The sequence below is a fragment of the Austrofundulus limnaeus genome, unplaced genomic scaffold (assembly GCF_001266775.1).
Source record: "Austrofundulus limnaeus strain Quisiro unplaced genomic scaffold, Austrofundulus_limnaeus-1.0 Scaffold0, whole genome shotgun sequence".
Lineage (NCBI taxonomy): Eukaryota > Metazoa > Chordata > Actinopteri > Cyprinodontiformes > Rivulidae > Austrofundulus > Austrofundulus limnaeus.
This window is the reverse complement of record NW_013952402.1, coordinates 96845-114439: the sequence shown is the minus strand read 5'-3', so window position 1 is coordinate 114439 and position 17595 is coordinate 96845. Positions and strand designations below refer to the sequence as shown.

General features: G+C 39.0%; 1 protein-coding gene across 1 annotated transcript in view; it reads right to left on the bottom strand.

Moving 5' to 3' along the window:
* The window catches only part of LOC106513233 (tetratricopeptide repeat protein 27), a gene marked incomplete at its 5' end in the record, with an annotated part of 90006 nt that overhangs the window by 16468 nt on the left and 55943 nt on the right, over window positions 1-17595 (bottom strand). Inside the window, 4 exon segments of the mRNA XM_014001989.1 lie at window positions 2889-3054; window positions 3770-3822; window positions 8557-8655; window positions 9485-9712. Coding sequence (XP_013857443.1) covers window positions 2889-3054; window positions 3770-3822; window positions 8557-8655; window positions 9485-9712 — 546 coding nt within the window.

The window sequence follows — 17595 nt, the reverse complement described above, 5'->3', positions numbered from 1 at the left end:
GATAATGAAAATCAATTGTGTGAATAGAGAACTTAAATCCCCCCAAAACATTCAAGGACTTTCAAGGAAAAGTGTATTTTTTTGACTGTTTTCACAAACTTTCCTGGGCCTTGAAATCATTTTTTCAAATTCACAAACTTTCAAGGATTTCAAGGACCCGTGGGAACCCTGGTTTTTATGCAGTGTGAGTGTATTAGTCCTATACAAAAAAATGTGCCAATGCACAAGTATGAAGCATTTTTAACTGTTTGGTCATTACTCTTTTGTTTTTTGTCAAAAGTTTTGATTTGCTACTCCTTATCAATATTTAGAAATGAGCTGAACCCTAATATCTAAGATTTTTCTATGTACACAATAAACCTTCTTCCTTCAAATGCTCAGAAATTTGTGTAAATCTGTGTTAGAGGGGCTTTTCTCCTTTGCTGAGATAATCCATCCCAGTGTGGCAGTGTGGCATATCTAGAGGCTGATTAGACAGCATGATTATTGCACAGGTGTGCCTTAGGCCGGCCACAATAAAAGGCCAGCATAAAAACTTAGCATTCTTTGAAGGAATGTAAATTGCCYGCCACTTTTCATGCCAGAGTTTGAAACCAAAATCATCTTATGTTGGGAAAAAAAAAAGATTTATAGACATATGAAAATGACTATGCTCAATCTACACAATTTTGCAAGATTTTGCTTTCAGAGAAGATACTAATGACACTAAGCTGCCACCACGTTCGATATTAGCTCAATATCTGTAAACTGACTGAGTTATACAGTCTATTTGTCTTATTTGAGGTCGATTAGTTGTGGCAGCCATCAGAGACCAAATTTACTCCAGAATTGAGTCTGGTTAGATGCACATCCAGTGATAACTTTCTGATAAGTTTCATTGAAATTCATTCTGTGGTTCAGTAGATGTTAACAAAAACAGGGGTGACTGACCGATAATAAAGTTTTAAGAGGATTTTGAGCAATAAGCAATAGAGTGCATGTTGAGGATGACTCTCAGCTACTACCAGTCTAAATCTGTGAAACTGAACTATACAGTGGTTTGCAAAAGTATTCATACCCCTTGAACTTTTCCATATTTTGTCACATTACAACCACAAACATAAATATATTTCACTGGAATTTAATGTGAAAGACCAACACAAAGTGGTATACAATTGTGAAGTGGAAGCAAAATTTTACATGAATCAAAACATTTTTTACAAATAAAAAACTGAAAAGTGCGATGTGCAAAATTATTCAGCCCCCCTGAGTCAATACTTTGTTGAGCCACCTTTTGCTGCAATTACAGCTGCAAGTCTTTTAGGGTATGTCTCCACCAGCTTTGCACATCTAGTGACTGCAATTCTTGCCCATTCCTCCTTGCAAAACAGCTCAAGCTCAGTCAGATTGGATGGAGATCTTGCCACAAATTCTCAATTGGGTTTAGGTCTGGACTTTGACTGGGCCATTCTAACACATGAATATTCTTTTTTTTAAACCACTCCATTGTAGCTTTGGCTTTATGTTTAGGGTCGTTGTCCTGCTGGAAGGTGAACCTCCGCCCCAGTCTCAAATCTTTTGCTGACTCCAACAGGTTTTCTTCCAAGATTGCCCTGTATTTGGCTCCATCCATCTTCCCATCAACTTTGACCAACTTCCCGGTCCCTGCTGAAGAGAAGCACCCCCAGAGCATGATGCTGCCACCACCATATTTGACAGTGGGGATGGTGTTTTCAGAGTGATGTGCAGTGTTCTTTCTCCGTCACACATAGCGTTTTGCATTGTGGCCAAAAAGTTCAATTTTGGTCTCGTCTGACCAAAGCACCTTCTTCCACATGTTTGCTGTGTCCTCAACATGGCTTCTGGCAAACTGCAAACGGGACTTCTTATGGTTTTCTTTTAACAATGGCTTTCTCCTTGCCACTCTTCCATAAAGACCACATTTGTGTAGTGCACGACTAATTGTTGTCCTGTGGACAGTTTCCCCCACCTGAGCTGTGGCTCTCTGCATTTCATCCAGAGTCACCATGGGCCTCTTGGCTGCCTCTCTGATCAGTGATCTCCTTGTTCGGCCTGTAAGTTTAGGTGGACGGCCTTGTCTTGGCAGGTTTACTGTGGTGCCATACTCTTTCCATTTCCGGATGATGGATTGAACAGTGCTCCGTGAGATGTTCAAAGCTTGGGAAATCTTTTTATAACCTAAGCCTGCTTTAAACTTCTCCAAAACCATATTCCTAACCTGTCTGGTGTGTTCTTTGGACTTCATGATGCTGTTTGCTCCCCAATATTCTCTTAACCAACATCTGAGGCCGTCACGGAGCAGCTGTATTTGTACTGAGATTAGATTACACACAGGTGGACCCTTTTGAGTCATTAGCAGTCATCAGGCAACTTCTGAATGCAATTGGTTGCACTCAGGGAAAAGGGGGCTGAATACTTTTGCACGTCGCACTTTTCAGTTTTTTATTTGTAAAAAATGTTTTGATTCATGTAAAATTTTGCTTCCACTTCACAATTGTATACCACTTTGTGTTGGTCTTTCACATTAAATTCCAGTGAAATATATTTATGTTTGTGGTTGTAATGTGACAAAATATGGAAAAGTTCAAGGGGTATGAATACTTTTGCAAACCACTGTAATCATTATTTGTGCTTCATCAGGACAGCTGGCTGTGACCTTGACGAGTCAAGAGCAGCAGCTTAAATTTTTCTTTTGATCGAACCAAAAATTATTTTTTTTATAACTATACAGTATTTATTAAGCTAACATATATGACACGTTTAAGTTTGAAATGTACTTAAACTGTGTCATTTATGAGCCCCGTCAAGAAGTCAAAACTCTAAAATACAATTGTTAATTTCATGCTTCACTATCAGGAAGTGCTGTCACCACAGAAGCTGTGCTGTACCTGGATGTCTTTGTAGTTTTCCCTCAGATCCATGAGACGGTGGTACGCCTTGATGGCTTCACCAAAGTCTCCGACGTCGGTGCCGACAACCAGGAAGTTCTCCCAGATCTGCCAGTGTTCATAGTTACACTTCAGAGCCTCCTGCAGCGTCCGGAACGCTTTGTTTCTGCAAAGATTCACAGAACAGAAGGACTGGAATTCCAGATAACTGTAATACGTTTTTGGGTTAAAAGTAGCTTTTTTCTTTGATTCGACATGAGTGTATATATTAATATATTATATTATATTAATATATTATATTATATTAATATATTAATAAAGCTTTTTAAACCTCAGAAGGTTCAACTTCATGACAAGAAGTTTTCCTTAAGGGAAACACTCGACCACCTTATACAACTGTTTAAAACTATATTTAATACTTTCGTCCACAATAAATATCAATCTTTTAAAGATATTTCAGGCTAAAACAACAAGATCWAGTTTAAATTCCATTTTATTTTTTTACTATTGTTTAAAAAAATCCACTATTCTTTTTTAATCGGCAAAATACTCATTACATGGCAATTTTTCAATAAAAAAAGGGATTTTCCCCACTTTAGTACATTCAAACTTTTTTGATCATTTTCTTTTTAACTGCAGTAAGGAGTTTTGGRGAAAGCCTCCAACTCCCCTGACCCTCGGGGTCTGTTTTTTTGTACCAAATGTTTTCTCGTGTATAATGTAACTCTATTTGCTCTTCACATCTCAACAAAAACAATCTTTATCAGACGAGATGAGATACAGATGTCCACAGCAGCATCTAGCTACAAAGGATGCAACTCTTTTGAGTGATGCACATGAAAACGGACCTGTCTGTTCAAACACTCAGAAGTCAAACTTACTTCATCTGGAGGCGAATGTAAGCTGTAGAGAGGTTGTTCCACGCCTCAGCATTCTGAAAGATCAGAGTGGGACGGGGAGGGTAAGGAAAGGTAAACAAACAATTATCAACAAAAAATACATAACTCTTCACATTACACATATACACATATAGTAAAACTACGTGAATGTTCAAGTTTTATCAAAAAAGAACATATAGACAAAAACTTTCCAACATGTGAGAGTGTAAGCTTTAAATAAAAAAAAAAATGGAATCAATCTTTTTCTGAGAAATGTGATGACTGTAGGGGTTTTGTGTGTACATGTATCTAATGTATGTGAATCAGTGTCCAGGTACCCTGCTATGATTTGACCATAAACCAATGAGATGAACGGAAACAAGCTGCTTCCTGAGGCTCTGCTGCATTAACATGAAGTGAACAGGAAGTGATGACTTTTGTCCAGGACTTTTTCCTTCCCAACCTAACCTGTAACCCTGTGCCACGTCAACGATCTCCAACATCAAATCCAATGAAGCTGGGATGTTTTGGAGCATATGTTGTTCCAAAATCCTGAATGTACGTTTCAGTATTAATGGGACCTTCACAGATGTGGTAGTTACCCATGCCATGGGCTAGTGTTGTAGTACTCCAGACCAGTCTTGGACTTAACACCACTTTTTGATGGTCTTGGTCTTGTCTCAGTCTTGTCTTGATCTCAGACATTAAGGACTCAGGATTTTACTTCAAGGCCAGTCAAGAYCACAACTGGAAATACCACTAAATTGCCAGAATATTGTCCAAATTATTTGTTAACATCCTTACTTTCATTGGATGTAAAATGCACAGATTGAAAATCTAAAAATATTGTTACCGCTGCCACTCCCACCCCAGAGTGGCCAACTCTGAGTGTGAGACACACACAATTCACTATATTCACACGCTCTCATGCTGAAACCGTCCAAATCTGTTTTTTTTTTTTTTGTATCGCATAAAACGCTGCTGCGTGCTGGCACAGCTGTCTTTGCTGTCCAATGTGAGCGGCACTTCCCAAACACAAAAAGAGAAAGAGGGCAAACGTGTTAAAAAGAAAGGAGAAAGTGTTGAATGGAGAAGAGAAATTAAGAGGGAAAAGGCAAAAGCTTTGTAGAAGATGCAGCCTAATGCGTTAAATGAACAGATAATTTCTGATGGAGGGGCCGAGGTCAGCRTGACTAAAGTCAAATGTGTTTTTGTATATAGCTAAGTGAAATAATAACAAGAAAATTGGCATTTTGTTTTTGCATTTTGGCCCTTGAGCAACCCTGATGCTAAAAAAACTCCAGTTTGTAAAACACTCTTTACTTTTAGATGAATCACAATGTTTCAGAACAATCATCATGCCTGGAACATGTTATGTTCTGACCACCCCTAGACAGGGCAGAACAGAAATAATGGAAAACTAATCAGATGTTATAAATGTTTTGGTTTAGTAGAAAAGTACATAAAAAATTAAACTGTACTTAATAGTAGCATTTTATAAAATAAAGTAAAGAAAAGWGAAGTTCGAAGACAAGCTCGTTATGCAAAAGTCTGCAATTAAAAGTGTTTCTTCAGCTGTTCCACATAAAATAAGAGGACTGTCAGCTGAAACAACAAACAGATTTGATAAATCTTTTTCAACCTAGAATTTTTAAAAAACACATGGTTCCACAGGGCTGAAGAGAAGCTGTCAGACTGAGATATCTGGTGAAAATTCAACAAAAAGCTTTTTGACAGAGAATCTCCCTGCAGAGCTGGTCTGTCAGCTGCTACATGAGGAAGTCCAGACTTGATTAGTGAAAAATATTGTTTTTCATAAGCGAAATCCAYCACTCACATACTTCAAGCTGGTAGAAAAGCCAATGTTCCTCTTTTCTTGAACAGAAAAAAAAATTGCATTTAATGTTTTTGGTGGGTTTTATAAAACCAACATGTTCGGTTGTCAAATACAATAAATCAAAGTGATATATTTCATTAGTTTTCAACAAAATAAAGCAGCTGAATGAACATCTCAGAGTGGGGTTTCTATATTTGCTGCCAGCAGTAACAAACAGATGAAATTAGAGTCTATGATCTGAGATGTAATGTTGGGCCGACTCACCAGCAGGTTGTGTTTGTGTTACAGTAGATTTCAGATTTCTGTGTGTTCATTTAATACAGTTAATATTTGGTCGACATTTTCCAGTTTCCATCATTAGTTTGAATTTTCCGCTCCTCCCACAACTTTGGAAAAATCCAGATTAAAAAAATAAATCACAACTTGCAGCTTGGCTGAGAATAATGTGTTACGACTTTTGGTAGTAGTGGGTCAAAATAATCATATGTCAAAATTTAAACACATTGCAGAAAATTGGCYTTTACATCTAAACTAGAATTTTGATGCAATTAAAGGTTTTTTTGCACAACAAAGTTAAGTTTTATCTTTTTCTTTTTTTATGATTTCACCACAGAATATATAGCTTTTCATAGSTTATCTAGAGCYTTGAAATTGTCCKTCGTCTCTTTAAGAAGCTCCTACCATTTCTGACACTCTCACTTCAGCACATCTTCTCAACAGTGCTTCATGTCATTTACAATCTTTCGTAGRAGCGTTATATTTTATGGTTTAAAAAAAAATAAAGCAACATTATATAAAAGTGCTTTTGGAAAATGGGAACTCAGGATACAGTTGAGCCTTACTCAAATGATCCCGTTGGACCCAGAAAGTATGTTTTCTGAAAAACTGGAGCGAGGATAGAGGCTCTTACGAAACATTTCAGCTTGGTAATATACTGTATCTCCCAGTCATCCTCTCATACATATACACCAATGTTAAGCTAGTTTTTGCAAAAAACAAAACAAAAAAAAAACAAAAAACAAAACATAAATATAGATCATTATGAAGCTCAGCAGCGTAATGACATCCAGGGAGAAGCTTTGTACAAATAGGTGGTGCTCTGTACCAGAAAGTGTTTAGGCAGCTCCACATGGCTACCACTAGCCTGGCCCTTGCCTTCTTATGCAGTTCTGCTCATTTCTAGTTTCCCTTCACTGCTCTGTCTGGGATTTCTCCCATAGACAAGGATTTCTTCAGGAGAATTTTACCTGGGCCAATCAGAAAACAGAAGAAGTTTTGAACACCAATGTAGATTTTCTGCGCAGTGTCTGCTWGTTAGTTTAGCAATGGCAGTGGAGGAAGTGAATGAAGCCTGTGTTGACAAGGCTTCCAAATTAAATTAAACTTGTCTGACAAAACCTGCAGCACTCATTTACAGCCATCTCATTTGGCTCAAGTACTTCTCTCCTCTCAGYAGGATTGTTTACATTGTATRMAATTTCCAGTTAGCTTCTTAGCTTAGCCTCCTTCACAGTCGAGTTGGCGCACTACATATGTTGCGGCCAACCGTAAGCGATTGGGTAAATCAGATCCAATCATTTAAAACTTCAACAGAGGCCACGTCTCCAGCAAGTAATCGCTYCTCAATAGCCGAGAGTCCAGACCCTCTGTATGAAGCAAAGCGAAGAACAASGGGCTGGTTTTTACCAAGCTAGGCTACCACAGGAGATTTAAGGATTTCTTAAACATGTATGAACCCCTCGGAGCTGTTTAAACTTTCCAAAATGTGTTTACACTGGCACTATTGTACATTAAAGTGGACCTATTATTGGGTCCTTGAACACGTTARGATACATCTGCGGGCTATACAAAACATGTTCATTTACTTTAATTCACAAAATTAATGTCAGATAACGAGATTTCACGTTTTCAGTTCTGCCTGTTCTGAGCTCCCTTCAGAACGACTTGTTTAAGTAAATAAGCTGTTGTTGGCAATGCCCTCCCAACACAGTGTTTGTTAATGTTTATGTAGCMCTTCAGATACGYGAAAATGGCTACTAGTAYAAGCAGATGTACAATGGTTCTGGCTTGCTGCTYGTCTTGTTTTCTATATCTTGAATTATTTCAGTGTTTACCTCATCACTCCTTGTGTTGGTTCAGTTGTGCTCAGTTTGGACTGAAGTCTGTGTTTTCATTGTTTGGTTTGGTGTTCTTGTGTTGGTTCCAGTTTAGCTTTGTGTTCCCTGTCATCCATCAGTAGGTCCCCTGTGGGCTCTCCCTGTCAGTTTGCCATGCCCACTCTCACCYGTTCCAGTCTGTCTCCCAGTCAGGTGTTTGTGATCATGTTCATTTAGTTCTGTTTTATATTCTGAGTCTTTCTGTTGGGTCCTAAGTCGACCATTACACCAGCTGTTCAAATCTCTCTGTGCTTTGGGTAAGTTTCTGCTGACATGTCAGTTTTTGCTTTATTTATTTATTAAAAGTATATTTATTTTATTTTTATTTTATTGTGTCTGCCTGCTCTCTTAGGTTCAACCACACCGACCGTTGTGACAATGTTATCTGTAAAAATCCACTGTAACTAGTAGATGTGCGCTTTGTTGGCCATCTTCAGAGTGAAACTGCAGCGTACAGGACTGTCATTATKTCATAAATGATAATGTTTTCTGGTCAATGTGGTCTTGCTAACTAAAGGTGGTCAGTATTTAAATAAGTGTTTTAAATTACTTTTCAGAGTTTCTCTTTGATGTCACTTCTTGTTTCACTTTGGCTGAGCCAAAATAGGTAAAATCGTATGTATTATGTCAAGTGTAAAGGCATTTTCTGTGACTCTGTGTTTGAAGGAAATGCATGTCACAGACACTTAAAAGGATAAGATTGGGTATAACTTTAGGTTTAGTATGGAACAGGAGTGTAATCCTAATGTTGGTGMGTTTCCTCAGTAAGAGAGGACTGTGTGAGTGGAGGGACTTACGTCTGGCTCGAGTCCCACACACCTCTGGAAAGCCTTGGCAGCTCCCTCATAGCCCTCCAGAGCAAAGTAGGCGCATCCGAGGGAAAACCACACACCAAGCTGCACACAAAACAATAAATTCAGCCAAAAACACAGAAAACATCCAAACGAATAAAAAAAAACATGTTGGTTGAAGAGTATCAAAATTATTTTCTGCTATAGTTTGAAGAGCCGGGATGAATCATGGTCAGTTTTGTGATGAAGCTAACTGAAATACATATCCACACACACAGTCTGCTGCAACACTAACAGAACACACACAGCAAAGAGGAGGCCCACAATACTGTTTATTTTRGAGCTTCAAACTTTTATAGATTTTCTTGTAAAAAAATTTGCTCTGAAACAGAATCAGCTGCTATTAAATTCAAAACTATGTGATCTCTTTTGTTTGACTTGTTAACATGGGTCAGACAATCAAACTGCACAATGCATGTTCCCAGGCAATGATGAGATTTGTGCTCTACATCAGACCCATCATWTGTGAGAAACACACAAGTGGAGCAGCGAGCATAGCGGGCAGCTATGKAAGAGCCCGGGGAGCTTAGGGACTGGTCTTGCTCAAGGACAMCACGGCATGTGAGATTGAACCTGTGACTTTCTGGTCYCAAAACAACTGTCCTACCAYTGTATCAGAACTGCAAAMAAAATGACGCAATTTTCGTCACACAACTAAGATGACTGGAGCCAAATTTGGCAGTTTGAATTGAGTGTGTGGAGGCCTTTTATTTTTCACACTAACATCATGGTTTAACCTCAGCTTAAAATCTGATGAGAGGAAAATAATATTGACTGACAAAACTGCAAAACTCCACTTTTCTTTACAGTAATAATAATGAGGAGTTACTGTGTACAGAACAAAATTGGTAAAAACCCCAAGCAGTGTTTWTACCTGCATGGTGTTGATTTTCAGCGACTTCTCGAAACAGTCGACACACTGCTGGAACTCCTTGCTGCGGAGGTGCAGCAGGGCTTTGGAGCGCATGGCTCTGGCACTTCGTTGGCCCGACAGCTCCCACGCCCTGTCGTAGTGCTGATGATTGTTCAAGATGTCCCCGAGTAAACAGTAGAGACTCGGYGTCTCCTTCTTCTCCAGCTCTCTGCGCACGATCTCCTCAGCCTGAGCAAACGTAATGCAGAAGACGAGGAGGGCATAAAGAGACACCGTTACTGCAACAAAGAAAGAAACTAGCATATGACATGAGGGGCTAAATGAAGAACAAAGTAATTGTTCTGACACCATGTAAGTGTGATTTTTATGTAAAATAACATCAGTGTAGCTGYAGGAGACCTTGACTGATGAATGAGTTAAAGGATAAAAATAAAGCTTGACGGTTCAAAACCGAAAAGCTGTGAAAATAAACACATGTTCCAACTTRAGAAACTGTCAGGCCACTTAAGACAATTCAAACAGAACATGCCACAACACGCTTTGAACATCGAGTGCTGCTGTTTGAGTGGAAAAGAGAACAGCTTGTTCTCTTTCATAGCATTCGTTCCGTGTCTCATATTGGGAACACCTTTGGCGTGATCTCATCAGAAGCTCATATTACATCACGCCAGCCAGGATTGGCTGGAAATCAGCCTTTCAGTGACAAGGAGGGCCACGACYCTCCCCCTATATATAGGGTTGTTCCAGCACTGRCAGGTTGATCAAAATTCTCTTCTCGCAATGAGCAGAAGTTCCACCAKCTCTCTCCAGGTACTGCCTCTTCTCAGAGCCTAGCTAAACTGTCCATAGACTCGTGCGCAAGCGCGGTCGCTGGGCGCTTTGCTCTGGTTAGCACAGCACCACACAGAGTGTCTGGTTATCGGTAGYAAAACCGTCAAAAGTAGCAATACTTATAAGTAGCAATACTCACTGCCTCTAACAGTTGTCTTTTCTCCTGGAAACAAGTTTTTTTTCCCTATCAGGTTTTTAAGTTTGCGCCCACTCAATAAAATGCGAGTTCACATTAAACTGTTTTGAATGTGACACCAAGCCGATTAAGTTGAAAATCTGCATCATTTTTGGATGAAATTGAGAAAGAGCGTCTCACGGAGGAGATTAGAAAACACTATATGATACRTTAATGAAGGAATATAAGGACTTTCAGAGATCAACAAAATCGTGGGAGGAAATAGCTCAGACCCTGGGTAAAGTAAGTTATTTTCATTTGTTGTTTTAAAGCTTAAATGCAAGCTATCTCTTCCTCTTCRTCCTTGACATTATGACAAATTGCAAAAAATTATGGAACTTGTCAGGCGGTCAGTACGCTCGAGTATGAAGTCTCAAATATCCGCAGACAATATGCACAGAGTCCGCGTGGCTCACGGACTGCAAACATTACGCCATAGTATGTAGGAGCCTTAMCTGTTGTTTTTCTATCTCTACTTTGTTCTTTATTTCTTCGATCTGRCTGTTGTTCACGAGGGTTTGGAGTCAGATCTGTCAAACCTCTCTGTTCCTTTATGCTGCGAATCTCAAATTCACTTCTGTCCTTTTTCAGTTTTCGWTTTTCCTCTTTGAATTTTCTGACGGCCTCCTTCATTTTTATTTTGACGTCTTCGATTTWGCTTTTTTCATCAAGAAATTGCAACTTTTCTTGTTGCATTTCTGCACGTTCTATCTTTAACTGTTCCTTTGCAGCTTCAAACTGTTTTTTCGCMACTGCAAAAAGGAACTTTTCTTTCTGCAGTYCTTGATTTTCTTCTTCGGTTTTTTTCTTCACCTTTTTGGTTTGCCTGTCTGCATATTCCAATTGCTCTCTCACTGATGTGAGAGCTTTCATGTCCTCTTCCATTTGCTTCATGGCCCTGTTTCTTTTCCTTTCCTTTTCAAACTCTCTTATCCATAAGCCGGATTCTCCGAGTCGTTCTTTGCAACCCTAGATTTTAACTTGAGAGCTTTGTTTTCCAGGAACAGTTGATGTTTTTCCTCTTCCAGGGATCTTTCCTCAGCTTCCAGAGCTTGTTTATCTTTCTGTAAAGCTGCTATCACCTGGGAGAATATCTGTTCCTCCAGCTGAATGGTTTTGTAAAGATCTTCTCTCTCCGTTGCAAGTTGAACGACCCGGACTCTCAGTTGTTCTCCATATTGACAAACTCAGTTGTTCTGAAACTGGTATATTTCTAACAGTTTCTTGGCCTGACAGAGTTCATTCTGAACTCGACWGAGTTCCTCCTGGGTCTGATCAGCTGGACGATCATGTATCAGATGATCAGACCTTTCCTCCTTTGGCGTCTCAGACTGATGTCTGAAATCGTTCTCCTGAGACTCTTGGTTTAAAATCTGGAGTCTCATTATCTCAGCATAATTTCTCAGATAGTATAACTCATTCTGAGATTGCTGAAAGGCACAGCAAARAGAAATGAGTTCATCCATGAGGGCTTTGGGAATTTTCCATGTAGAGGAGGGGATGGTAACTTCCTCAGTGGGTCTCTGAGTTTCAGTTGTTTCAGACATGATGCTGGTCTGATTCATAGTTTTCTGAGGAAAACTGGATGTTTGATTAAAGACTTTAACTTGTTAAACAAGACAGTAATCACTGGAACAACTAAATAAGTCTGCACTCTGAGAAGACTTRTGTGAAAACAAACTACCCTCATTGATGGAGACAATTATAGAACTCTGTTCTTAAATAGATGATTGAAGGACATCATCATCAAAGACAGATGGATGGGCTAGTTGCTGTGGAAACAAGCACCCCCTCCAAAGACTGTCAAGGAGTTTGTCTTCAGTTGTGTGTGTGTGTGTGTGTGTGTGTGTGTGTGTGTGTGTGTGTGTGTGTACATGCTTTTACTACATGGTGGGATAATTTTTGACCATTTTCCAGGTACACAGCTCGGTGAGGACCAATTGTTCTGTTTCGGAAAAAAGCCTAGTCCCAGTTGTCGGAAATACGGTTGGTGGATCAGGGGTTCATTTTAGGACCAAGGTGTGAATTGAGTTTAGGCTACGTTTAGGGTAAGGGGTCATGGTTTTACTATAGAAATTACTCTTAAAAGAATGGAAGTCAATGCAAAGTCCCCATGAGGATATAAGAACAAGCAKGTGTCTGTCTGTCCACAATATTACTCAAAATGTTACAAACAGATTTCATGAAACTTTCAGGAAATGTTAAGGATATTGCAAAGACAAAAAAAGTTTTAATGTTGACCTGGATCACCATCCAGATCCGAGGGTTCTTGGCGGAGGTGTGCGCTCTCTGCCTGCTTCTAGTATCCAAATAATTCTGATAAAGTTTTATCTTAATTGCAGCACTGTAACAAACTAGAACAGTGGTTCCCAAACTTTTTCTGCCAGGCCTCCCTCTTATAACCAGAAGAAAATTTCCATGCACCCCCACCTCTACCACACACACACACACACACACACACACACACACACACACACACACTATCATTCACCTTTAACCTTTCAGAAAAAATAAGTTAAAAAAGGCAGTTTGAAACATTGTTTATGTCCAATAGTACAGCGTAACTGTGAGTCAAGGAGGAGGTGTGCAGAGGACAGGAGAAAAGAAGCATTGGACAGAGACCAAATCAGTCCAGACAAATGGATTACCTTGTTTTGGACCTCAGTGGGAACATAACATGGACTGTTGGCTGGGACCACTGCAGCACATGGTTTAAGCCGAGAGGGGAAAGGAGACTTTTATTATTAGCCAAAAGCAACCTGGGTAATCAAATTGGAGAGACAAAGCTTGGTGTAATTGAATAAAAGAGAGYTGGCAGGCTGCCTGAGTCCCACCGAGGGTTCTGGACATAAAGGAGTCTGAAAAACAGGCCTGAGATCAGCCTCGACACTCACGTCATGTCTGCACATCTGCACTCTGAACCTGGGTGTGCTGCATCTGATGGACTTAATGTTCCTGATGTATGCTGTCTGCATACTTACTGGGAAGATGAACTTTTGTAAAAATAAAACCCAAGTTTGCTTTTGTACGGTTCAATCTGCTCACTGGTGTTTTCTGCAATGGCCAGGTTCATAGTCTAGATATTTTGTTTWGTTTTTTCTCCCAATGACAGTTTTAAACTTTGTGTGAGACAGACTTCTCAAAAGCTAGAGTACAAATACTGTACCTAATATAAAGCGCAGTATTTTTGTTATGTTGTGCACTTTATAGAGAATGYAGAAGATCCACATTTATATGCAGCCAACTCCATGCAACTAGATGAAAAAAAATCTATAAATCTGGCTTGCTTGGATAATTTAAGTGTGGCCCCTAAACATGGCCCAAGCTGACAAATGTGGAGGCAGAAGACATAAGTACTGGGATACACTAAAGATGAGATGTATGCAGCTCCAGCTACAAGCTTAACAAGTGCAAGAGACACAAAGAGACTCGTGAGATCCATTTTTTAGAGTTTATGACACAAGAACACCACCAAAGCAGAAGCTGGTCACCAGTAGTGAAATTAGCCATGAAGAGAACTCACTAAAACAACCATCCTCCATGCTACAAAAAACAAGAAAATACAAAAATTCACACTTTGAATAAAGATCAGTTTTATGTGGAATAATAAAAAAACTCTTATGAGCTTAAAAACAAATCAACTGAACTTCTGTTCATCATTCATTGTGCTTTGTACAATGRCAATAAAGGTTTATTCAACTCTGAAGTTGAGGATATTTTGCTTCCCATCCAGGGAACTTTTTTCAATTGCTTGACAGAAGTGAACATGGCCCTATCCCAACTCTGAGACGTGTTACAAATCAAAAGTATTAGTTCAAGTGTGTGTTTACTTATGCAAMCGGCTTGTGGCACCTTTTTATTTATTATATTTCACCCCAAACAAATGTGTTTTCCACTTGAACTGTACAAAATGTCACATTAAARGTGGTAAAAGTTTTATAATGGCTATGTTTACACACCAAGTACTAAGGTTTTTTTTTTGGTGTGGACGTTCACATTATGTTTTAAATGTGACCTCCATCAGACTCCAGTGTGAACTCTCCATGGCACTGATGTGAAATGCATGCGCAGAAGATGATGTGATGTCATATTAAGCTCTGTTTACAGAGTTACATAAACATGGATGCTACTTGTCGGCATGTCGATTCTTAAGTTGTTGTGCAATCARAGCCAATTAAATAATTATGTAACACGCTTGTTTAGTTCAGTGTTTATATCTGAACCTGCCTCTGGCCGAATGCTCCGGTGCAGCATTTTATTTTTGGAACAAAGCGACGTGCTRGAAGTGAAGTATCGATTGAGTAACTTTAGTATCGATATGGTCCACGACTGACATTGGATGTTAATATCATGGGTTTGGGGATTCTTAGTCATCCAGGAGATGGAAATTTAAAAGAACAAAGATGAAACAACTTAACTTATGTTCTGTAGCTGAAGGTGTCTGGAGTTACAAACTTTAAACTGCATAACTTAAGGTTAGTGTCAGTATCCAGTCATGTTCAGGCTGTCATGAAAAAATCCAATATGGGGCAAAAAAATTCTGATTTGGGTCGCATTTGTAGCCAGTAATTTACTTTGTTGATGTTTCTATCATAAATTCTTCTCATCTCCCCTTAGAGCTCAGTTTAAATGTAACTCATGGTAATAAAAAGGCAGGAACCAAGGCTTCAAATGCTTGGAAAACCAAGCAGGAACATTATCTTCCAATCATCACAAAACACCGTCCTGTTGGAAATAAAAAACTTCACTGCCATATTAATGGTAAAATGAAATGATTGTGATGCTTTACAAGCACAATAATTTAATTTGGGCTAATGACAAAAATCACACTGAAAGCAGCTGTACATTTGTGTTAAAGCCTCTCAAATATGGCATGTAAAAAAAACTTAAAGATTCAGAGCAGGAGTGAAATGCTTCTGTATTTTATCAACCAGCTGATAGACAGAAAAATGATGAGTGTCTAATGTGAGAAAGAAAAAGCTCTGCAATAATATTGATTCAGATAAAAACCCTGTGGCGCTCCGCTACACCAGATAGACTGATTCTTCTTCCGAAATAAAACTAGGATGAGAATGTGCGACGAGTTCCACACATCTACAGGCCAGGAAAGATATGAGGGGGCTAGATGAAGGGGGGGGGGGGACACCCTGAGCTGCTTCATCCACATCAAACAGCAGATTAACTTACTCACCCAGCATCTGTGAGTGTGTGTCGGAGTGTGTGCCGAAAGCAGCAGAGCTGGTGTGAAAAATGGCCTTGTCTGGACAAAGAAGTGCTGGGTATTAAATGGTCCCTCAGTTTGAACAGTGAGAAAGCAGCGAGAGCTCCCAGAGGGCAGAGATCCAACTGTGTAACTCTGTGTGTGTGTGTGTGTGTGTGTGTGNGATCCAACTGTGTAACTCTGTGTGTGTGTGTGTGTGTGTGTGTGTGTGTGTGTGTGTGTGTGCGCGTCCTGCTGGCTGCTAGCCTGATTGTCTTATCGCTGATACTGAACTTTCTATAAGCAGACCCTTGTTAGCGGATGTGACTGGTGAAAGAGCATGAAGTAAACAGCAAATGTGCACGTCTTTTACACTGGTAACAACGTGCATCAGGTTTGATTTAAATTTAAAAACATGGGCCAGCCAATCACAATCAAGCTCCTGTCTGAAAGAAAAATGAGTGTCCACACAAACACTTTGATTATAAATAATTTCAAATAGCATTAATCATTTACATTGGAAATATTAAATGTATTGATTTATTTTACTTTAATTACAGTGGCTGTGGCTCAGTGGTTAGAGAAGTCGTCCTCTGATATGTGATGGATCGGTGTATAAATGTGATCTAAGTAACTTATTAGATYGTATGGAATGATTTATTCAGATTACCGTAGTTATGTAGATAAAGCAAAGTAAAATAAAGTCCAGTATTATCGCATGTGCATGGGTGAGGACGCAGACTGCGTTGTGAAGTGCTCTGAGTATCCTGGTTGGCCAGAAAGATACTTTACAAATACAGTCCATTTGCCATTTAACACAACCATGATACTGATACTGAGTATCTGATCGGGACAAGATTTAGAATTATACCTCAAAGTTTAATGACAGTATTTCTTTTATGTAATTTTAATCATATAGTGTCAGGAAATGCCAAAGATTCGCATGCAAATACTTCAATGTCAGAATTTCCAATCTGTAACAGTAAGAAATAATTTTTTTGGTTTTAAAGCCTCTTTTTCCAAAAAGGTCAAAAAGGCTTCTTTCTTTTCACTTAAAGTGGTCTAAAGGAGACATGTGACCCAGGGGTTTACATTTTATTTCCTTGACAGACACTCTTTCATTGTCTGAATCCACTAACAATGAAAAAACCCTTGATTTTTTATTAAGTTTGACCCAGTCACAAAGTAAACATAACTATGAAAGTGTCAAAGATTTCACAACTACAGAGGTTTTAAATTTAACATCACCCAACACTGAATGGTAAAAGGGCATAATGATTTTGCCCGTATCTGTATGTGTGTGTTATTTGTACCACTGAATGGATTTAATGAAGGTAATCACTGGATGGGAGGTACATCTATAATTCTTTAGCCCTTGGAGTCAACCCAATTCACCACAACTAAGTCACTTTAGCAAACACAGAAACATTTATAACTCAGTCAATTTTACAGACACGGACCTAAAGCAGTGATATTCAACTGGCGGCCCGCGGGCCACATCCGGGCCATGATTGACCAAAATTTGGCCCACCAATTGGTTTATTCATCTCTTAAGCCCAAATCCCCGGTTTTTTACTTTAATTAATATAAGTTATTTTAGTTAAACATATACAAGTCTGGTTTCTACAGAAACATCAGAATCTTGGCTGCAAGCAGGTATAAACCATTTCTATAAACACTCAAGACAGTTAAAACTACAAGCAGTTGAAGATAAAACTATGAAAGTGAAAATAAAATTGGTTTAAAATTTTGGCAAATCAGAGATGTCAAAATATTATTTGTGTTAAATAGGAGGCATAATGTGTTTTTTTTTTTGTTTTTGATATCGTTTAATTATCACGACATTTATAGGATTCTGTGTGTTGTATTCATGATTAAAGACAGCAAAATAAACTATTTCAAAGG